At 42.0% G+C, this 24,524-nt stretch overlaps 1 protein-coding gene across 2 annotated transcripts in view; it reads left to right on the top strand.

Moving 5' to 3' along the window:
* Positions 1–24,524, top strand: part of prpf4 (PRP4 pre-mRNA processing factor 4 homolog (yeast)) — a 50,737-nt gene that overhangs the window by 611 nt on the left and 25,602 nt on the right. For both annotated transcript variants that reach the window (XM_059994344.1, XM_059994345.1), the window contains exons 2-7: positions 1,201–1,390; positions 7,764–7,950; positions 14,287–14,371; positions 15,754–15,833; positions 18,170–18,263; positions 23,859–23,953. In XM_059994344.1, coding sequence (XP_059850327.1) covers positions 1,228–1,390; positions 7,764–7,950; positions 14,287–14,371; positions 15,754–15,833; positions 18,170–18,263; positions 23,859–23,953 — 704 coding nt within the window. In that variant the 5' untranslated portion in view covers positions 1,201–1,227. The remainder of the gene's footprint in view (positions 1–1,200; positions 1,391–7,763; positions 7,951–14,286; positions 14,372–15,753; positions 15,834–18,169; positions 18,264–23,858; positions 23,954–24,524) is intronic.

Consider the following 24,524-nt stretch of genomic DNA (forward strand, 5'->3'; position numbering starts at 1 on the left):
GTTTTCTTTCCTGCCCAAGAACAGCCTCCCAGCAACTACTTCGCCCAGTAAGTTGTACATTTACTGGGCGAAGTGTACATTTCAGTGAGATAGTCATTTTTCAGTGAGTGAATTCTAGAGAGTACAGGCCCATCTTACTTACACAGTCAGTCTTGATCTCAGGAGTCATCCTGGTATCTTTTCGCTGTGTTGCATTCCATGAATGATTAAATGGAAAATCTCCCTTTAAATAAAGAGTTATCTCCCTGATTGCTCATACCTGCACTTTAGTTTTCTATAATGGGTGTAAAAAGACCCATAAATCCCTTTCAGCATGAAAGATAAGTATTGTCTTTTAAATCTATGTTCTCAAATTCTTTGTGTTACGTGGATTATTTCATTCACCTGTGTTAAATTGCAAAAGTGGTCACCTTTCACTTGAAAGAATAAGAGAAATTGCTTTCAGTTGAAATGTATAAATTTTCAGCAAGTTCCTCATGGTAACCTGTATTTCAGGCCTATTTCCTTGAGCACTCTTATGTACTGAAAATATCATTGCCTCTTTCCCAACAGCCTTCTAGAGCGGACTGTGCCAGATTTCAGTTATTCTTTCTATGAGCAAGGAGATTACTGATTACAGTCTTGAATTTATACTGATGTAACCATTGTTCTGGATAATGGTGACAGCATATCCTTTTTCTGCTCTGGCTAGAGTTAGGGCATGTTATTTTCACTTATATTTTCTGACCCAATGTTCCACACCATTTAACAATCCTAGCCTAATCACAGCACAATTTGCAGTGACTAATTATCCTACTAACCTGTCTCTCTTTGAACTGTGGGAGGGAACCGGAACACCAAAAAGGGAGTCCATGCAGTCATGGGGAAAGTGTATTAACTCATTACAGGTGGCGCAGGAATTGACGTTCAAACTCCCAACACCCAGAGCTGTAAAAGTGTCACGTCTAAGGAACTAGATCCCTGTATCTAACCTATTATCATTCGGGATGTCTGTATATGTAAGACCATTTCAACAGAAAAATACTCCACAACTTGCTCTTGCTGTATGTATTCTGAATTAGATGTAGTGTTGGAGTGAAGAAAACTGAGCAAGTATTTCATTGTTCAGATTTGCACCAGAAAACTAACCATGCTGTAAAATCAATTGGTTTGTCTTTTACACTTTTCAGCATTGATCAAAATATTTAATTGTATTTGCAGGGTTTCCCTACTTACAATCGGTGAAAAATGTCTGATGATGACGATGTTCCACTGCCGAAGAAGTCCCGGATTTACTATGGAAGCCTTGAAGAGAAGGAGAGAGAAAGGATTCTCAAAGGAGAAGGAGGATATCTGGGGAAAGAGGCTGTGAAAGTTGGTGTAGAAGCCGGGCATATTAACATATCTGGTGGTAAATGGCAGTAGTTGAGTTTATTGCATCCAATCCAGTTTAAAAAATGTGGTTACTTAAACATTTGTGTCCCTGGGTGCCCTCCTCCTTCCTTTTCTCCTATGGTCCACTCAGGTTCCTTCTTTTCCTTGACCTTTCCCACCTACCTTCAAGCTGACCACCTTCCCCTGCCCGTACCTTCTCAGTCCTGAAGAAGGGTCTCGGCCCGAAACACCAACTGTTTATTCATTTCCATAGATGCTGCCTGACCTGCTGAGTTACTCCAACAATTTGAGTATTTGCTTCTGCATCTGCAGACTTTCTTGTGTTAATGATTTGTGTTCAGTAATTGAGATGTACCCTGCACTTGGTTTTAGATGCTTTTGTGCACTTTAGGAAAGAAAATTTTCCTCATGTAGCGAGCCTGTGAGAAAGGATTGGTGGTGAATAGAGCGTGATTGCAGCCAATCGGATATGTGTATTTTAATGCAAGGGTGATGAACTTAGAGTAAGGATTAGTACTTGAAGCTACATCTTTGAGGCCATTACAGAGACTTGGCCATCACAAGGGCAGGAATGGCTGCTGGTTGTTGCAAGGTTTACATATTTCAAAAGGGACGGAGGGGGGGGAATAAAAGAGGTGGGAGAGTGGCATTTCTAATCAGGTATAGTAACACAGCTACAGAAAGAGAAGGCATTTTGGACAGATACTTCTCTGAGCCAGTGTATGCAGATGTCAGAAACAGGAAAGGGGCAATCACTCTACAGGTAGTCCCCAAGTTATGAACATCCAACTTACAAACAACTTGTACTTATGAACCAAGGAAGGCAAACGCCGTCCGTCATTTTAAGTCAGATCATGACACCTTCCACCATTTTAAGTCATTGCAGTTGACACCGTGTTTAGTGTGTAACTTTGTATTTGGCTTAAATTTATCTTTTAAGATTTTCTTAACAAGATTCGTCTTGACCCCCCCCCCACTGTTCTGGTCGGCTGGTGGCGCAGTGAGATCAGCACCAGGCTCAAGAATGGAGGTTCCAGAGTTCGATCCAGTGACTCCTGAGCGCGACGGGTTGATCTTGAGCTCGCAACTCGACCTCGTTTAAAAAAAAGACACTGCCACCTCCGGATTAAATTCCCACGCGGAATATTGAGGAGGATCAAATACCCAAGCTCAGCACAGCCCCCACTTGTCCCATTTAACCTGTCTCAGTGTGATGGACTTTAGGACCCAGGGAATTCAGTGTGGTGGTCCATAGGACCCGGCGGACCTCGGGAGCCGGCAGAGGTTGGGACCCGCCGCCTGCGGTGTTTCTGTTCCTTTGATGGGAAGTGGTCACGATTGAAAATAAAGCGTTTGGAAAGAGGTGAAACGTCATCGGTCATTGGAAAAGCGATAGGCTATAGTCGGTCAACGATTGGAACAATTTTAAAGGATAAAGTGAGAATAATGGAGCATGTGAAAGGCCCTGCCCTGATGAAAGCTACAATTATTACTAAGCAATGCAGTGGTTTAATTATTGGAATACATACATTTCTTAAGCATTTTATATGCATAGAAAGGTAAAATATATATTATATACTAAGATAAACGTGTGACTAATTGACGCTAAATAATACTGGATGTACTTGTTCCGACTTAAAGACAGACTCAGGAATGGAACTTGTTCGTAACTCGGGGACTTCCTGTATTAAAAGTATTTTAGAAATCTCCCCAATAGCAACAGAGGCACCAAGGAGTAGATCGGGAGACAGAGTTTGGAAAGGTGAAAAACTGGTATGATTATTGTCAAGGGTGGCTTCAACTTCCCTAATATTGATGGAGACGTCCATAGTGCAAAAGCTTTAGATGGGGCAGAATTTGTTAGGTGTGTCCAGAAAAGATTCCTGACACTAAGCAGATAGGCTGATGGGAGAAGACACCATATTGGATCTGGTACTGGGCATTGAACCTGGTCAGGTGACAGATCCCTCAGTGGGTGTGCATTTTGGAGACAATGACCACAACTCCCTAGGCCTTACCATAGCCTTGGACTGAGATTGGTGCAGAAGGTATGGAAAAGTATTTAACTGGGGGAGAGAAAATTATTGTGCTATTGCAGGAGCTTGGGAGCATAAATTGGGAACAGATGTACTTAGGGAAATGCATAAAGGAAGTATGGAGATTTTTTAGGGAGCTGTTGCATTGGGTTCTGGATAAGTTTGTCCCATTGAGACAGGGTAAGGGTGGTAGGGTAAAGAAACCATGATTGGCAAGAGAAGGTTTTGGAAGCAAAGATCTGACAGGGCTTGAAAGAGTTATAAGGTAGCCAGGAAGGTGCTTAAGAATGGACTTGAGGGAGCTAGAAGGGGACATGAAAAGGCCTTGGCAAGTAGGATTAAGGAAAACCCCAGATCATTTTACATGATCATGAAGAACAAAAGGATGACGAGAGTGAGGGTAGGCCCCAAAAAGAAAACATGCCAGGAGTCAGAGGAGGTAGGAGAGGTCCTTAATGAATACTTTGCTTCAGTGGTCACCAGTGAGAGGGACCTTGACAAATGTGCGATCTGCGTAAAACAGGCTGATGTACTAGAACATGTTGACATGATGGCTAAGGATGTGCTGGAAATCTTGAAAAACATTAGAATAAGTAAATCAATATATACTCCCAAGTTATACTATGCTGCCCCTCAGGTGATGATCTTTGCATCTCATTGGCTACAGGAGTAGTACCAGATGATTGGAAGGTGGTAAATTTATTCCTTTGTTCAAGAAAGGTAATAGGGTTAACCCTGGGAATTATAGATCAGCAAGTCTTACATTAGTGGTGGGCAAACTGTTAGAGAGGATTCATAGAGAGAGGATTTACGAGCACTTGGAGATCATCTACTAGGAATGGTCATTTTAGCTTTGTGAGGGCAGGTTATGGCTCGTACCCTGATTGCATTCTTTGAGGAAGTGTCAAAACAAATTCATGAAGGTAGAACAGTGTATATGGATTTTAGTAAAACGTTTGGCAGAAAATCAGAAAACATGGAATCCAGGGAAACTTGCCTGTGGGTTCAGAATTGGCTTGCCCACGGAAGGCAGAGGGTGATTGCAGATGGAGAGCATCCTGCCTGGAGATCGGTGACCAGTCGTGTTCTGCATGTACCTGTAATTGGACCCCTGCTCTTTGTAATTTTTATAAATGACGGATGAGGAAGTGGAAGGGTGGGTTAGAAAGTTTGCAGGTGACACAAAGGTTGGGGGTGTTGTGGATCGTGGAGAATGCTGTCGTAGGTTAAAACAGGGCATTGATAGGATGCAGAGCTGGGCTGAGAAGTAGCAGATGGAGTTCAATCCAGAGAAGTGTGAAGTAATACACTCTGAAAGGTTGGACTTGAAGGCAGAATATGAGGTTAGTGGCAGGATTCTAAGCAGTGTGGAGGAACAGAAATATCTTCAGATCCACGTCTAGATCCCTCAAAGTTGCCATGTAAATTGATAGGGTTGTTAAGAATGGTTTTGCTGATGATGGCGAGTTAGTTGAGTGGTGTTGCAGCAACAACCTTGCACTCAATATCCATAAGACCAAAGAGCTGATTGTGGACTTCAGGAAGGATAAGATGGGGAATCACAAACCAATCCTCACTGAGGGATCAGGAGTGGAGAGAGTGAACATTTTCAAGTTCCTGGGTGTCAATATCTCTGAGGACCTAACCTGGGCACAACATATCAATGTAGCTATAAGGAAGGCAAGATGACGGCTATATTTCATTAGGAGTTTGAGGGGAGATTTAGTTTGTCATCTAAAACACTCAAACTTCTACAGATGTACCATGGAGAGCATCGAACTGGCTGCATTACCATTTTGTATGGAGAAGGGTACAGGCTACTACACAAGATCAATAAAATTAATCGGCTTCATCATGGATACTAGCCTCCGTGGTATATAAGACATCTTCAAGGAGCGGTGCCTTAGGAAGGCAGTATCCATCATTAAGGATCCCCACCCCTCAGGGCATGCCCTCTTCACATTGTTACCTTCGAGAAGGAGGTACAGCAGGCTGAAGGCACACAGCCTACCATTCAGGAACAGCTTCTTCCCCTATGCCATCCCATGCCTGGATGGACATCGAAACCATGAACGCTACCTCACTAATTTTATTTGTTTGTTATTTTTGCAGTACTTATTTTTACTTAATTATTAAATAGACATGTATATACTTAATGTAACCCATTTTTTCTTGCTACAGTTATTTATCGTGTATTTCATTATACTGTTGTCATAAAGTTAACAAATATGCAGTGATAATTAAATCTAATTCTGATTTTAATCCTGATTCATTAGTTGAAGGATTGAGTTTAAACGCCACGAAGAAATGTTACAGCTCTATAAAACTGGCTAGACCACACTTGGAATAGTATGTACAGTTCTGCTCGCCTCATTATAGGAAGGATGTGGAAGCTTTAGAGAGGGTGCAGAGGAGATTTACCAGGATGCTGCCTGGATTAGAGAGCATGCCTCATGAGGAAAGGTTGAGTGAGTCAGGACCTTACTCTTTAGAGCAGAAGATCAAAGGTGATTTGATAGAGATAAGAGGCATAGAAAGAGTGGACAGTCGGACTTTTTCCTATGGTGGAAATGGCTAATACGAGAGGGCATGATGGGAGGAAAGTATAGGGGGAATGTTAGAGGTAGGTTTTTTTTACATGTAGAATGGTGGGAACAGGGAACGCACTGCCAGGGGTGGTGGTAGAGACAATTACTTTTGTGACATTTAAGTGACTCTTAAACAGTCGAAGCAAATTTTATTATCGAATTACAGATAAGTCAGCATATACAACCCTGAGATTCATTTTCTTGTCGGCATATTCAACAACTCTATGGAATAGTAACTGTAACGGGGTCAATGAAAGATCAACCAGCATGCAGAAGAAATCAAACAGTGCAAATAGAAATACAAACCCCATTTCCAGAAAAGTTGGGATATTTCCAAAATGCAATAAAAACAAAAATCTGTGACATGTTAATTCACGTGAACCTTTATTTAACTGACCAAGGTACAAAGAAAAGATTTTCAATAGTTTTACTGACCAACTTAATTGTATTTTGTTAATATACACAAAGTTAGAATTTGATGGCTGCAAATCCTTGAAAGTCCTTGAAAGTGAGTTCATTGGTTTTGGGAACATTTCAGTGATGGAAATTAAGCTGAATACAGCCATCCACTTTTTTCTCAAGAGCCTGATGGCTGAGAGGCAGCAACTGTTCCTGAGCCTGGAGATGCGGGTCCTGAGGCCGCCACACCTACTGATGGTAGCAGCGAGAAGAGAGCGTAACCTGGGTGGTGGGGATCTTCGACAATGGATGTTGCCCTCCTATGACAGCACGTGGATGAAAGAAAATTGAAGGGCAATGTAAGACAGAAGGGTTAGATCGACCTTGGATTATGTTAAAAGGTTGGCACAACATCATGGGCTGAAGAGTTCTACTGTGCTGTTCTGTTCTGTTCTGTTTAATGTCCATTCCTAGGTGTGCTGGGATTTTAATTGAGAGATTTTAATGCCTCACCTAATTGGAAGAGAATGGCTGCCCTGGAGTGAAGGAAAACATTGCATTAATTTATTTAGTTTTTGCAGACAGAATACATAATGTTTGGGTAGAGTCGCAAGACAGCACTGTGACAAGCTGATGAATAGAAATTCACCTTTTCTAGTCTGATCCATTACCCTTAGAAATATAGAGACGTATGGTACAGAAATGTGTTCTTTTGGCTGACCCCCATCTGCCTGTCTACTTTGATCACATTTGCCAACAGTGGGACTGTAGCCCTCTTCCTTTTCTATCCAAGTATCCACCAAACATCATTTGAACATTGTAGTTGTATCTGAATGCCTTCTCTTGCAACTCCTTCCAGATTTTCACCTCCCTGTGTGGAAAGATTGTCCCTAATATCTCATTCAAAACTTTACTCGTGTCTTAAGCTGTACTTTGTATAATATTGACAACTATTATGTAAAGTAATAATAATGAAAAATAGCTCTTGTATTTATCAGGGTTTCTTGTCTCTTGTTTTGATGCAAAAATTGTTGAAGTGTAAAGTGCAGTCCCAGATGTAATGTGAGAAACACTGTGGCCTATTTCTGCATAACAAGATCCTACAGTCAACAATATGTGCATTTAAGCACCTCTTTTTCATAGAGAGCCATATGATCTTTAACTCCACTTAAGAACTTGGTTTGTTATCTCATCAAAAGGCCTATTTAGAATTGGGCACCAGTCTTTGGATTGAAATGTTAGCCCATAACCTTGTACCTGGTGATGCAGGATTGCTACTAACAGAATGGGGAATATCTGAGTGTTATGGGGAGAGTGCAGAGATTACGTTCCAGTGAAGTGTAAAAGTCTGTTCGTCTCTTCCCAGGTGAGTTCTACGATGTTGAAGATCACATCAGCGAGAGGCAGGCCGAAGTGCTGGCAGAGTTTGAGCGCAGGAAACGAGCCCGGCAGATTAATGTTTCCACAGATGATGCAGAAGTGAAGGCCTGTCTGCGAGCGCTTGGGGAACCAATCACTCTTTTTGGTGAAGGGCCAGCCGAACGACGAGAAAGGTGAGGTTTAAAATAGGATCTTACAGTGAGGAGTGATCTGATGAGCTTGTCTCTCAGGAGTGAAGTGTTGTAGGATCTGGCCATTGATGGTAAGGCCAGTATTTACTGCTCGTCCTTAATGATCCTTGGGAAGGTGGCAATGAATCATAATGTTGAAGTGCTGCGGTTCTTCAGGTGAAGGCGCTCCTGCTTTAGGACCTCCAGGAAATACCCACTTTAATCTTCCTATGTTAAAGCTTAGCAGTACTGCTGCACCTGCATAGTTTGTTGTCTAACTTCACAGATAGACAGGCTTTGTGAAGAGAGTGTTTGGCTTGCTTGCCTTCATTGCTCAGGATACCGAGTATAGGGGTTGGGATGTCATATTACAATTGTCCAAGATGTTGGTGAAACCTCACTGAGATAATTGTGCAGTTCTGGTTACCCAGCTGTAGAACATCTGCCTGTGGCCATCCCCCTCAAAAGCAGGTGTTCCACTTTGGATAGTGTTGGGGGAGGGGGGGGGATGACCTAGCAGAGGAAAGTCACATCAGTCAGGTCTCTGGCTCTGTGACTCGGAAGAGACAAGCTGTGGTGATAGGGGTTAGGGAAACAGAAAGGAGGTTCTGTGGGTGAGATCAAGATTCCTGAATAAGTGTGAGGTTATCCACTTTGGGAGTAAGAACAGGAAGGCAGATTATTATCTGAACAGTGTAGAGTTAGGTAAGGGAGAAATACAAAGGGATCTAGTCCTTGTTCATCAGTCACTGAAGGTGAATGAGCAAGTGCAGCAGGCAGTGAAGAAGGCTAATGGAATGTTGGCCTTTATTACAAAGGGAATTGAGTACAAGAGCAAGGAAATCCTCTTGCATTTGTACAGAGCCCTGGTGAGACCACACCTGGAGTATTGTGTACAGTTTTGGTCTCCAGGGTTAAGGAAGGACATCCTGGCTGTAGAGGAAGTTCTGCATAGATTCACGAGGTTAATTCCTGGGATGTCGGGACTGTCTTACGCAGAGAGGTTAGAGAGACTGGGCTTGTACACGCTGGAATTAAGGAGATTGAGAGGAGATCTGATTGAAACATATAAGATTATTAAGGGATTGGACAAGATAGAGGCAGGAAATATGTTCCAGATGCTGGGAGAGTCCAGTACCAGAGGGCATGGTTTGTGAATAAGGGGTAGGTCATTTAGCACAGAGTTATGGAAAAACCTTCTCCCAGAGAGTTGTGGGGGTGTGGAATGCACTGCCTTGGAAGGTAGTGGAGGCCAATTCTCTGGATGCTTTCAAGAAGGAGCTGGATAGGGGAATTAAGGGATATAGGGACAAGGCAGGAACCGGGTATTGATAGTAGATGATCAGCCATGATCTCAAAATGGCGGTGCAGTCTTGAAGGGCTGAATGGTCTACTTCTGCGCCTATTGTCTATATGTTGCCTCATGAGTACCAGGGTCTGGGACATCTTCATCTGAGTCCTTAGCGTTCTTAAGTTAGGAGGGTGAGAAGCCAGAGGTCATTGTCATCCTTGTAGGTACCAATGACATAGGTAGGAAGAGTGACGAGGTTCTGCAAAGATAAGATAAAGGACAGGACCTCCAGGGTTGTGATCTCAGGATTGCTACCCGTGCTACATGCTAGTGAGGCCAGAAATAGGAGAATCATACAGTTTAACACATTGCTAAGGAGTTGGTGCAGAAGGGAGAACATATGATTTTTGGATCTTTGGGCTCTTTTTCAGGGAAGGTGGGACTTGTACAGAAGAGATGGTTTGCACCTGAAATGGACGAGGATTAATATCCTCGCAGAAAGGTTTGCTAGTGCTGCTTCAGGGTTTGGCGTGGGGGGTGTTATTTTAAACTAGAATTGCTGGGGGATGGGAACCAGATAGTGGAGAAATTGTGGAGACCTCAGACAAAGTCAGGAATCAAAAGATTGCAACTAATGATCTGAGCTGTGTATATTTCAATGTAAGAAGTATCGTAGGAAAGGCAGATGAGCTCAGGGCCTGGATCAACACATGAAATTATGATATTGTAGCCATTAGTGAGACTTGGTTGCAGAAGAGGCAAGACTGGCAGCTCAAAGCTCTGGTGTTCTGCTTCTTTAGATGTGACAGAGTGGGTGGGATTAAGGGAGAGTGGTGGTGGTACTAGTAAGAGAGAATATCATAGTAATGCTTAGTCAGGGCAGACCGCAGAACTTGTCTAGTGAGCCTTTATGGGTGGAACTGAAGAATAAGAAAGGTATGACCACGTTCATGGGTTATATTAAAAACCACCCAATAGTCTGTGGGATTTAGGGTAAAAATTTGGTGAGATCACAGACTGTTGTGAAAAAGATAAAGGTTGTTATGTTAGGTGATTGTAAACTTTCCACATATTGTCTGGGACTCCCATACTGTAAAAGAACTAGACGGGATAGAGCTTGTCAAATATGTTCAGGAAAGTTTCCTTAATCAGTACATAGAAATCCCAATGAGAGAGTATTTGTTACTTGATCTCCTATTAAGGAATGAGACAGGGCAGGTGACAGAAGTTGGTGTAGGGGAATACTTTGCATCTAGTGATCGTAATGCCATTAGTTTCAAAGTAAATATGGAAGAAGAATGGTCTGGTCCACAGGTTGAGATTCTAAAAATGAGAAAGGCCAATTTTGCTGGGGGGATAAAACTGGCAAGTGTGGATTGGGGCAGGCTGTTTTCTGGCATAGGTGAACTTGGTAAATGGGCGGCCTTCAAAAATGACATTTTAAGAGTACAAAACTTGTATCTGCCTGTCAGAGTAAAAGGCAAGGATAACAGGTTTAGGGAACCTTGGTTTTCAAGAGATATTGATGCCCTGGTTTTAAAAGAAAGAGGTGCATAACAGTTATAGGCAGGTAGGAACAAATGAGGTACTTACGGAGCAAAGAAATGTAAGAAAACACTTAAGGAATCAGGAGGGCTAAAAGAAGGCATGAAGTTGCTATAGCAGTCAAGATGGTCAAGGGATTCTGCAGGTATGTTCAGAGCAAAACCATAGCAAAGGGCAAAATTAGTCCTCTGGAAGATCAGAATGGTAATCTAGGTGTGGAACCAAAAGAGATTGGGGAGATCTTCAGTCGATCTTTTGCATCTGTATTTACTCAGGAGACAGGCATAGAAGTGAGACAAAGTAGCAGTGAGGTCATGGACCTTGTACAGATTACAGAGGAAGGAAGAGGTGTTTGCTATCTTTTGGCAAAGTAGAGTGGATAAATCCCCAGGGCTGACATGTTGTTCCTTGGACCCTTTGGGAGGCAGGTGCAAAAATTGCAGGGGCCCTAGCAAAGATATTTAAATCAATCTTAGCGACAGGTAAGGTACTGAAGGATTGGAGAATAGCTAACGTTGTTTCGCTTTTTGAGAAAGGCTCTTAGAATAAACCGGGAAACTATAGGCTGGTGAGCCTGACATCAGTAGTGGAAAAGTTACTGGAAGGTATTCTCAGGGACCTGATATTTGAGTATTTGGATAGACGGATTGATTAGGCATAGTCAACATAGCTTTGTGTGTGGGTAGGTTGTGACCTTAGTCTTGTAGTGTTTTCCGAGGAATGTTGATGGAAGCAAGGTAATGGATATTGCCTACATGGACCAGTGAATCATTTGACAATGTTCCATGTGGGTGTAAACGCAAATTTGCCGGATCAAATAACGACAGCACAAAAAGATCGTTACTTATCTTTTTCACCTGTTTATTTCTTCGCGCTCAGCCGGCGAGTGAACTTGGTCTCGACATCAGGGGGAGAAGCGTTCCATCCTTTGGTGGTTCAACAAGTTCACTGCCTGATGTCAGAATTGTTAGAAGTTGTAAGACCCACCAATACAAAAGAACAATCAGTTTGATAGACACTCCAGCCACCTTAATTAAAGAAAGGAATGTCCTACCTGGTTTGTTGGAGCCACAACTTAATTACAAAGATAAGAACGTCCATCAAATTTATGCTTTAATTAAGAAAGGAATGTCCTGTCTAATTTCCATCAGGTACCACTTTTTGTCAAAACCAAAAGGTGTGAAAAGCCAGGAGACATCTTATGTGGATTTGGGTGGACTTTAACCCTTATCTTGCTCCAAAGAAAGCAGCTGTGAGACATTATTCAAACCCACTGCAGTCACCCACAAAATACACAGACATAGTCGGTACTTAACCCATTGTTTACAGGAACCTGAGAATCCCCCAGTTCCCTTAAACTTTATCATGGGAGGTTGGTCAAGAAGGTTTAGTTGCTTGGCAGTCAAGATGAGGTAGTAATTTGGATTAGACATTGGCTTTGTGGGAGAAGCCAGAGAGTGGTAGTAGATGGTTGCCTCTCTCTCTGGAGGCCTGTGACTTGTGGTGTGCTGCAGGGATTGGTACTGGGTCTGTTGTTCCTCTTATATATCAATGATCTGGATGATCGTATAGTTAACTGGATCAGCAAATTTGCGGATGATACCAAGTTTGGGGGTGCAGCGGACAACAAGGAAGACTGAAAGCTTGCAGTGGGACCTGGGCCAGCTGGAAAAATGGGCTGAAAAATGGCAGGTGGAATTTAATGCAGACAAGTGTGAGGTGTTGCACTTTGGTAGGACAACTAGGGTTTGGTCTTACACAGTGAGCGGTAGGGCACTGAGGAGTGCAGGAGGACAAAGGGATCTGGGAATACAGGTCCATGATGCATTGAAAGTGGTGGCACAGGTAAATAGGGTTGTAAAGATAGCTTTTGGCACATTTGGCCTCATAAATCAAACTATTAAGTGCAGGAGGTGGGATGTTATGTTGAAGTTGTAGAAGTTGAGGCCTAATTTGGAATATTGTGTGCAGTTTTGGTCACCTACCTACAGAAATAATGTAAATGAGGTTGAATGAGTATAGAGAAGATTTGAATGAGCAGGGTATGGAGGGCTGTGGTCTGGGTGCAGGGTGATGGGCTAGTCAGTTTAAATAGCTTGGCACAAGCTAGATGGGCCAGATGGCCTGTTTCTGTGCTGTGCTCTTCTATTTCTCTAATTCTGTTTCTGGAAGGGATGCAAGAAATATTCATAAGTACGTTACTGGGATTTGGGGCCTGAGTTATGAGGAGAGATGGGACCGGCTAGAGCTCTTCTTCTCTGAACCAGAATCGGGCTTAATATCAGCGGCATATGTTGTGAAATTTTGTTGTTCTGTGAAGCAGTAACAAAGCAATGCATAGTAATAAAAACTATAAATTACAGTAAGAAGTATGTATAAAAATTAAATAGTTAATATAAAAAGAGAAGGGAAAAATACTGAGTTTCATTGACCATTCAGAAATCTGATGGCGGAGGGGAAGAAGCTGTTCCTGAAACGTGTGTGTCTCTTAGGCTTCTGTACCATATGATGGGTGCTGCATTTTTGAGGCATTGCGTTCTGGAAGCATAAGAGACTGAAGGGAAGACCTCAAGGAGTATATAAAATCATCTTTGACATAGATAAAGTAAATTGTCAGACTTTTCCCCCCGAACTGGGGTGTTTAAAACTAGAAGGTATGGGTTTAAGGTGAGAGGAAAAATTTAAAGGCAATCTGAGGAGCAACTTTTTCCACACAGGGTAATGGGTACATGAAATGAGCTGCCAGAAGAAATGGTAGAGACTGGTGCAATAACAATGTTTACGAGGCATTTAAACAGCTACATAGATGGCCAAAGTTTAGAGCAGGGGTCCCCAACCTGGTGACCATGGACCGCTGGGTTAATGATAGGGGTCCATGACATAAAAAAGGTTAGGAAGCTCTGGTTTAGAGGTATATGGGGCAAATGCAGGTACATGGGACTAGCTCATGGTCAGCATGCACGATTTGAGCTGAAGGCCTCATTCTATGCTGTATAATTTATGACTTTATTTAAGAGTCAGCCACATGGGGTCAGTCTGGAGTCAGATGTGAGGATGGCAGATTTCTCTCGGTAATGAATCGGATGGGTTTTAACCATAGTCTGGCAGTTTTCCATGGATATCATCACAAAGACTACTTAATCTCTGACTCACCAGCCCCCCCCCTCCTCCCCCCCCCCATCTTCCACCTAACTTCCAGATTATCACCTGATTTTAAATTTGAACTTGGCTCTGTGGATTAACCGCTGCCTTATCACAATGGATCTTTATTTTTGGAAGGCACCATTGGGCAGATTGGGATGGGATCTTTGTTTTCCATTTGTGTTGAAATGTGTTCAGAAGTTTTCATAGTTATTTTCTGATTTTAACCATCAAATAAAAAACCTGATCCTGAGGCAATAATATTGTGTAATTGGCTGTTCTGGAAAATAGCATCTCTGTATTTCCTTGGAGAAATTATTGTCTGCTGACAAATTGCTAAACTTTTCATATTCTTTACTCAGGTTGAGGAATATCTTATCTGTGGTGGGAGCTGATGCCTTAAAGAAAACAGAGAAGATAGAAGATGCAAAGAAAAGCCGACAGGAGGTGTGATGTGTACACAAGTTTGATGTGTATTCAATTTTGGATTCGGCGAATGCTTGTGATTTAAAAGTGGAGGTTCATTAGTGTCTAGAAATACCTGTAGTGTATTGTTGACAGATGCATGCATACATGCGCACACGTTCCTCCTTAGATTTTACTCTTGTCAGAAATGCAAGTACACTCAGTGGTCACTTTTTTCCTGTACCTGATACAAGTGGTAACTGAGTATGTTCATCGTCTTCTGCTGTAACCCATCCACTTCAAGGTTTGATGTTTTGTGCATTCAGAGATGGTCTTCTGTACACCATTATTTTTACACATGGTTATTTAAGTTGCTGTCAATTTGAACCAGTTTGCCCATTCTCCTCTGACCTTTCATTAGCAAGGCATTTTCATCCACAGAACTGCTGCTCACTGATGGTTTTTGTTTTTCACACACCTTTCGGTAAACTCTAGAGAGTAGAGACTGTTGCGCATGAAAATCCCAGGAGATCAGTTTCTGAGATACCCAAACAACCCCCGTCTGGCACCGACAATTATTCCAGCATTAAAGTCACTTTGATTACATTTCTTCCTCATTCTGATAACAACTGAACCTCTTGACTCTGTCTGCACGCTTTTATGCATTGAGTTTCTGCCACTTGATTGACAGATTAGATATTTGCATTAATGAGCAGGTGTACAGGTATAAAACTAGATACTGAGTGTATTTGTGATATTCAGGGAATCCCAGCTCAAGCCCCAGGCTCTGAAACACTATAGGTTTTGAAGGTTGGCAAAGAGGAAATATGTTCTTCCTGGTCTGGTAGAGTTGTAAATGTTTACCCTTAGCAAAAAAAAAGTATGTGCACAGCCAGCTTTTTGGAGAGAAAAGTGGAAAGCTGTTATATACTTTGTTGATTGATATAGAGTGTTGTCTTCAGGGTTTAATGATCAGGTTTCTGGAATGGGTAACTGTTAAATCCTGTATTGTATCTATCCTTTTCATTTATTTTATAAAATTTTGGCAACTCCAAAATCATTCATCTACCCATCCAATGGCAGAAACTCATGCACAATTAAATTTTGGTGAACTAAAGTAAGCATGTATAAATTACAAATTAAAAGTGTGCATCTGTCTCATTTTCAGTTTTTGAAAAAAAAGAACACATGAATTGTGGCTCTTAAAATGCAGCATATTTGAGAAAATATGTCTTGTTATTTGAGTTGGTAATCACCAGATTGCCATTCCAAATAACATGAGAATGGTTGTGATGAATTAACAATGCAGGTGTAGCATGGCATCTGTCACAAAGAGCTAACACTGGATGAATAACCCTGTAATATCTCCTCACATTGAGTAAATGGTACTGATTTGACTTAGCTTTACTATTCTTCATCTGCAGCACCAGCAGACCTGGTATCACGAGGGTCCCAGTTCCCTGAAGACTGCTCGTCTCTACATTGCACGATTTTCCCTGCCAAGGTAGGCCTTGATGACAGTAAGCTGTCTGGATATGAATATAGAGGATTCCTAATTTGTGTTTTTATTTAGAAACAGGCTTTGAAGAGTTGAGTAGTCCATTGTTGAACCCCTCTATTTGGTCAATTTCAAACCATCTTTGAACCTGAGCCTAAATCGCCTCTCCGTATAGGTAGTAATAAATAGATGTGGATAGAATGTCCTTTTAATCTGTAAGTGAATCATAGTTTTCTAATAGCACAGATAAAAGTGATGATGGTGAAAGGATTGTTGTTCTTTCCATGTTTTCAAGTTGCAGCCAGTACTAGTAAGGGTAAACATAATTATATAATTAATAGGTGCCATTTCTGGATTCTGGGATAAGCCAAATTCATCTCACTGATCTGCCTGTTGCAGAATCTTTTGTCCTTGACGATGTTGGTAAGGGTGACCTCGGTACAGAACATGTGAATGCAAAGGCCCATTTCAAGTTGAGAGTTAGCTCGCCATCATGTTGTGTGGTACTACTGTCATTAACGATGCAGCAAATCTGGCAAGATGTTAATGTCTCATAAACCATCAACAGGGGAAGAACTGTAGTTCACCCATCTGTACCTTCATAACCCATTATAATTCTCATTGTACCACTGCTGCTCAGCCCAGTGACTCACCCAGTTTAATGAGGAACACAGATGATCTTGTGGGTAAGCTCTGGCAGACGACTGTCTGCAGTAAACAGCACACTGTAAGCAAACCCACAGCCAGCACATCAGATGAAAACTCTTGTGACCTGTCACATCTAGTCGTCAATGATGGAGGGCGAATATACTGCCAGCAGGAGAAGGAAGGTGTTGGAATGTCTCCATCGTCAACATTGGGGACAGAAGTTATCAACATAGGTTTGATGTATTTCCAATCACTTTCAGCCAGGAGTGACACCTTGGCTCTCACCTGACATCCGCATCATTGCAGACACTAATTTGATGTGATAGCAAGAAATTTCAACAGAATAGGAAGCATCAAAAGTTATAGGACCAGACAACATCCTGGATGAATTTATTGAGGTGAAATGTTAATTCTTTTTCTTACAGTTCAGATTAAACCTGACCTACTGAGTATACCTGGTACTTTCTCTTTATTTCAGATTTTCAAGCTCTGCAGCTTTTAGATTTTAAATGGTTTATAATTTACTGTGTGTGGTTATATCCCTTTTAACATATGAAAATGTTTATTGCGGTATGAAGCCAATACTGAATACATGAAATGACATTATTAGCATGATACCACTATATTGGCAAAATGTATATGCAACAATCACACCAATAAAGCCATCTATTTGAAGCATTTATTTACAATATAATAAACAGCACTGATATTTTAGTGGGTCTGTTTATACATAACACTGCACTGCATTTGCACCATCTTACTGGGAAAGCTGCCAACTTCCACTTGGCGGTGTTCCCCATGCTGTGGCTGCCCTTGTCCTTTCAGCTGGTAGAGGTGATGGGTTTTGAAGGGGCTGTCGAAGAAGTCTTGATGAGTTGCTGTGTCGTGCATACGGTGAAATACTGTGTAACGGTGAGGCCATGGGGCAGATGCATCAGGTCAGAAGCACATAAAGGAAAGCTGAGCCAAATTGATGGGTTAAGTAGAGGGCGAGCAGGCAAAGGAGAAAAATATCAGTGCTGGAGGTGCAAGTACAAAGCACAAACTGTTGAAAAACTGAAACAAGAAAATGCTGACTTAATTGTTCAGATGGGCAACATATCAAAACTGGCCAGTTCCAGTACAAGCTGGAAAGGCTGGTTACCTATTGGTTAAATTCACTGTGAACACGAGATTGTGCAGATGCTGGAAATCCAGAGAAATACAAAATACTGTAGGAACTTGGCAGGGAAGGCAGCATCTATGGAGAGGAATAGAACGTCGACATTTTGGGCCGAGTCTCTTCATTCAGTGTTGAGTTTTGAAAGCCATAACATGTCTAAGCTGAAGATGCTACTGTCAGTCTGGCAGTGAGCTTTTTTGGAACAGTATGAGGGTTCAAGGATTGAGATGAGAGTGTGATGAATGAAACCAGCCTTCATTTTCTCAAGATCTCCACCCTCTTCCCTTTGCTGTCCCCATCCCTCTACATTTCTATTAATTGATTTTTTTTCCATACAGTGACCCAAAAACAAAATATTAAATATTACCTAACCTGAGTATTCCCAGCGTGTTCTGTTTTAGCTGAGCTATCTTATTGGAATATTGTGCATAATACAGTGTGTGTTTACCATTCGGTCATTCTTAATGAGTGTGTAAAACTACATGAACTGGGTTCCTGACACACTCTATTTTTGGAAAAAAATATTTTTTAGGGCCTTGAAGCGATTGGAAGAGGCAAGAGCCAACAAAGAGGTTCCAGAAGCTTCCCGCACTGCTCGACAACAAGAACTTCACAAGAGTCTAAGGGTATTTTAATCTGTTTGAGGATATGGAGCTTACCTATCCCTGTACTGAGTGGCCATTATATAAATCTTCTGTTGCATGACACAGTTATACTGAGGAACTTGAATATACCAGCCATCTCCAGCCAGCCCCATTGATTCGTACAGAGGCACGTTCTCTGCATTGCTTCCTGAAGTCATCACTTCTTGTTTTGCTGACATTGAGGGAAAGATTGTTGTCTGAAGTCTATGTTATCAACTGCTCTATCTCCTTATGGTACTCTGTCTAAGTACACCACTAAGGTGTACTTATGGTGTACACTCCTTATGGTACACCACTAAGGTGGTGGTATCTGCAAACTTGTAAATGGAGTTGGAGCAGAACATAGCCACTCATTCATGGGTGTATGGGGAAGAAAGGAAGGAACTGAAGCCACAGCTTTGTATTTACAGCTGCCTGATGTGGCATCTAACCAGGTACAATTGTTAGGCTGTGGAGGAACTTTTTGTCTGTATTTTACACTGGAAATATTTGGTCGAATAGGGTGAAACTGAGAGAGTTTCACTCTGCAACCCATTGAGGAGACTGTCTCTAATGATGCAAGATGCCTAGCAACTGAGGTTTCAGTCACTTTTGCACTTACACTCTACATGAGGTACAGAGTATTTGTCAGAATGAACTCCATTGCAAAATACAGTGATTGTAGGCCTTACATTTGCTCTGCCAATCTGGCAGAATTCTGATTCTCAAATGGGTTTTCTTTTTGGAGAATAAGCAAAATGTGGAGATAACAAATCCCATCTTACTCAATTCTGCTCACTGGCAGGACACTGGGGGCTCAAGGAGGAATAATATGGAGGATTAAGGATGAAAGGTTGGATGCTGAAGGTTGTTCAAGTTAATATAATTGTAAAACTGGATTGTTATATCTCTGTATGGAGATGCCCTGAAATGACTTGGAGCAGTATTGTGGAAATTATGTTTTGTAGCTAAATGAGATGAAGAGGGGCACCCTTACTCAATAGAAATGGGGTGTTTCTAATCTGAGGCTGTTCCCTGATATTAGTTAAACAATGGAAATAAACAATATTAAATTCTCCTCACTTCTAAATTAAATCAACTTCATGAAGATCAACCATCTAGGTGATAAAGCTAGATAGTACTTAGTTGGGTTGAGTTGTTCTCTGTACTTGGCAATATACTTGCAAACATTTCATCACAATTGTCAGGATCAGAGAATAACTCAACCCAACCATCTGGGGTACATGTTTTCCGAATTATTTCCAGATTGTACTTAATCTAAGCTTCAATGTAACTTTATTTTTCACTTTTCTTCAAAATGTGAGAGATACCAGTTTTAAGGATGGGTATCCTTATAACTTGTGACACCAACAACTTCTGCCCGTATGCAGTGAAGTTGTTAATATCGCCCACCATTGTTATTAGTTCCATTGCAAAGTAATGTTGTCTAGTAAATGCATGTTAAATAGTGTCCAAGCAAAGAACCCTCAGTATCTGCACTTACCACTGTGCACTCTTAAATTGGTTTATTATTGTCACACATAACCAAAGTACGGTGAAAATTTACATACTGATCATCCAGAACATTTTATTCCAACAGTGCATTGAGGTAGTATAAAGTCAAATAGTGGTATGCAGAATGTCAAGAACTGTAGATGCTGGAAATCCAAAGCAACACACACAAAGTGCTGGAGGAACTCAGCAGGCCAGGCAGCATCTATGGAAACAGTTGACGTTCAGGGCCGAGACCATGCAGAGTATGGTTTTACTGTTACAGAAAAAGTTTAGTACAGGTAGACAATAAAGTGCAAGGCAGAGGTTAAGAGTCCATCTTATTGTACTAAGAGACTGTTGAGTAGTCTTATGACAATGGATAGAAACTATCCTTGGAACTGGTGGTATCTTCTTTCAGGCTTTTGTATCTTGTGCCCAGTGGGAAGGGGGAGAAGAGAGAATGTCCCTGATGGGTAGGATTTTTGATTATGCTGGCTGCTGCTTTCCTGAGGTAGAGAGAAATTTAGACAGAGTTCCACAGAGGGCAGGCTGGTTTTCATAATGTGCTGAGCTGTGTCCAAAGTTCTATGTAATTTCTGTCGGTCACAGGCAGAGTAGTTGCCATGCCAAGCTGTGATGCTCCCAGATGGGATGCTTTCTGTCCTAGGAATAAACGAGGTACTTGAGTCTAAGAAATGCAAGAGGACACTTAAGGAAATCACAACTGCTAAAAGAAGACATGGGTTTGCTGTAGCAAATAAAATGAAGGAGAATCATACAGATATCTACAGATATATTAAGAGCAAAAAGATAGCAAGGGACAAAATTGGCCCTATGGTAGATCAGAGTATTAATCTGTGTGTGGAACAGAAAGGAGACAGACAGAATCTATAGATGTGAGGCAATGCAGCAGTGAGGTCATGGACCTTCATAATACAGAGGAGGAGGTATTGGCTGTCTTGAGGCAGATTAGGGTGGTAAACCCCCCCCCCCCCCCCCCCAGGGCCTGACAAGCTGTTCCCTTGGACCCTGTGGGAGACTAGTGCAGAAATTGAAGAGGCTCTAACAGAGATACTTAAATCATCCTTAGCCACAGGTGAGGTGCTGGAGGATAGCTAGTATTGTTCCGTTGTTTAAGAAAGGCTCTAAGAATAAGCCAGGAAATTATAGCCTATCGAGCCTGACATCAGTAGTGGGAAAGTTATTGGAAGATATGCAAGGAGACTTGATACATAACTATTTGGATAGACAGTGACTGATAGTTAGCATGGCTTTGTGTGTGGTAAGTAATGTCTAACCAGTCTTACAGTTTTTTGATGAAGTTACCAGGAATATCAATGAAGACAAGCAAGTGGATGATTTCCACATGGATTCAGCAAGGCTTTTCACGAGGTCCCACATGGAAGGTTGGTCAAGAAGGTTCAGTCGCTTGGCATTCAAGATGAGATAGAAATTTGGATTAGACATTGGCGTTGTGGGAGAAGACAGAGTGGTAGTAGAGGGTTGCGACTCTGACTGGAGGCCTTTGACTAGTGGCGTTCCACAGGGATTAGGACTGGGTCCTTTATTGTTTGTCATCTCTCAATGATCTGAATGATAATGTGGTAGCGTGTTGCACTTTGGGAGAAACAACCAGGGCAGGAATTACACAGTGAGCAATACGGCACTGAGGAATGCCTTAGAACAGAGGAACCTAGGACTACAAATCCATAATTCCTTGAAAATGGTGTCACAGACAGATGGGTCATCAAGAAAGCTTTTGGCATATAGGCCTTCATCAATCAATGTACTGAGTACATAAGGTGGGTGAAATTTTATAAGATGTTATTGAGACCTATGGAGAGTGACTGAAATTAAGAGCAGGGAGGTTATGCTGCAACTGTATAGGGTACTAGTGTGGCCACACCTGGAGTACTGCATGCAGCTCTAGTCTTACTTGAGGAAGGATATACTGGCTTTGGAGGTGGTGCAGAGGAGGTTCACCAGGTTGATTCCAGAGATGAGGGGGGTTAGACTAAGAGGAGAAAATGAGTCATCTGGGACTGTACTTGCTGGAAATCAGAAGAATGGGAGGAGATCTTGTAGAAACATAAAATTATGAAAGGGATAGATAAGATGGAGGCAGGAAAGTTGTTTACGCTGGTGGGCGAGACTAGAACTAGGGGACATAGCCTCAAGATTTGCGACGGAGATGAGGAGGAACTGCTTTTCCCAGAGAGTGGTGAATCTGTGGAATTCTTTGCCCAATGAAGCAGTGGAGGCTACCTCAGTAAATATATTTAAGACAAGGTTGGATAGATTTTTGCATAGTAGGGGAATTAAAGGTTATGGGGGAAGGCAGGTAGGTGCAGATGATCCATGGACAGATCAGCCATGATCTTACTGAACGGTGGAGCAGGCTCGACGGGCCAGATTGCCCTACTCCTGCTCCTATTTCTTATGTTCTTATGTAAGCCTAATGTGTGTAGTTTTGGTAACCAACCGACAGGAAGAATGTAAATAAGAATGGAAGTGTGCAGAGAAAATTTAAAAGGATGTTGCTGGGACTTCAGGACCAGAGTTGTAGGGAAAGTTTGTATAGGCTTGGACTTTATCCACAGAACGTAGAAGATTGAGGAGAGATTTGATAGAGTTATAGATAGGGTAAATGCAAGCAGGCTTTTTCTGCTGAGGTTGGGTGAGACTACAGGTAGAGGTCATGGGTTAAGGGTGAAAGGTGAAATGTTTTAGGGGAACATGAGGGAACTCTTCACTCTGAGAGTGTGAAATGAACCGCCCAACGTAATTCAGATTCAGTTTATTGTCATTTAGAAACCACAAATGCAATGCAGTTAAAAAATAAGACAATGTTCCCTCACAATGATATCACAAAAGCATATGACAAAACAGACTACACCAGGAAATCCACGTAACATTTGGCAATCCCCAATTCAGAGTCTGGAAAGGCTGCTGCGTATTAATATCGTGGTACTGCCTAGCGCGTTCCCCAGAAAGGAGCTCCAAATCCACCAGACAAAAACAAGAGCAAAAGCTAAAGCTAAAAGACCTGCACAAAACCACATAATTACAACATATAGTTACAACAGTGCAAACAATAGCATAATTGATTTAAAAAAAAAACAGACTATGGGCACAGTAAAAATAGTCCATGATGTTAAAGGACAGTAACTTCAAAAGAAATCACCACAGTTTTCACAAGTCCCCAGGGTCCCGACAGACTCGCCATCCCACGCCGGCGGCAGAAGGGAATACCCCCGCTATGGACTTCCATGGCGCCGCCCAACTCAGCCTCACAGACACAGCACACAATGGAAGCTCCGTCGAAACCAGCCTCGCAGACACAGCACACACTGAAAGTGACCTGAGTCTGTAGAAAGGAGTCCGAGTCTGTGAAACTCCAAGCCAACGACCATCCCCTCTGGCACAGCTTCTCCGAGCACTATCCTCTGCCAAGCATATTAAGACGGCCTCGGCAACGCGACCCCGAGGACTGGGAGCCTGTTCTTCCCAGCAGAGCCCCGGACCTCGCAGCAGCAGCAATGAAGAAGGTCTTCCTGGAATTTCCCGATATTTCTCTGTGCTTCCACGTCCGTTTTCAATCGATTATGATTGCGCACAGTACCCCACTTCACAAATGACAGATAATCAGTTCCGGAGTGGCCACTGCAAGCTGTGTCACGCCGCCATCTTAGATCAATGTGCCAAGTGGTGGATGCAGACTCGATTTCAACATATAAGAGAATTTGGATAGGTGAATGGATGTTACGGGCATGGAGGGCTTTGGTCTGGGTGCAGGTTGAAGGGAATGGGTTGATTAATGGTTTGGCATAGGTTAGATGGGCTGAAGAACCTGTTTTATGCGCTATGGTGTTCTATGACTTGACACTGTGATATGGTGAGGAGCTGTTCAATTGCCTTGCTAATTTAAGGCGAACTTAAGTTGTGTATTCTCAGCCAAAGCAAACTGTGTTGACACTTTGCAGTTTTAAGAAATATAATAATAAAACAAAAGACATCGATTCTCCATTTTCCTCTCTTTTGTTTTTCCTCCCTCCTGATGTACCTGTCTGCCTCTTGCTGACATCTGCTCTCACTTTGTTGCAGGCCCTGAATAACTTCTGCAGTCAGATTGGTGATGACCGTCCCATTTCCTACTGTCAGTTCAGCCCCAACTCCAAGCTCCTAGTTACAGCTTCCTGGTAAGTCTCAGTACTTCGTTGGGATCTCATAAATGTTTCACTGAGTCATAGGCTACTTGGTATTATACTCTGCTGACCAAAGAGGCAGTCAAACGACATGTGACTGATGACTGTGTGAGACCATAAAAAGGGAAAAAGTTGATTTTGAGATAAAATTTTCATGTAACACCTATCAAAAGAAATAGTATGAATTTCTGTGGATATATAAATAGGAAGAAGGTTGTATGGTAAGAGTGGAGACTCTAAAGAACAAGGTTGGTAAATTAATAACAGGAAACAGATGTTAGATTGTTAAATTATTTTTTTAAATTTGTATCACCATGGAGGATACTGCAAATAACCCCAAGATTAACAAATGGCTAATTTCAAATGTCAGGGAGTACCTTGTAATTAAAAAAAAAAATCCCAATCAAAGGGATAAATAAGATATTCAAGAAATCCACAGGTTTAAAGGTGGTTACTGTAGATAGCTGGCACAAATGGTCTGCACCTAATGAACTGGTTGCTGAGATGTTGAACACAATGGGATGAAATTTTTCAAAACTCACTGAATTCTAGGAGGGTAGATTGG

The sequence above is a fragment of the Hypanus sabinus genome, chromosome 18 (assembly GCF_030144855.1).
Source record: "Hypanus sabinus isolate sHypSab1 chromosome 18, sHypSab1.hap1, whole genome shotgun sequence".
Lineage (NCBI taxonomy): Eukaryota > Metazoa > Chordata > Chondrichthyes > Myliobatiformes > Dasyatidae > Hypanus > Hypanus sabinus.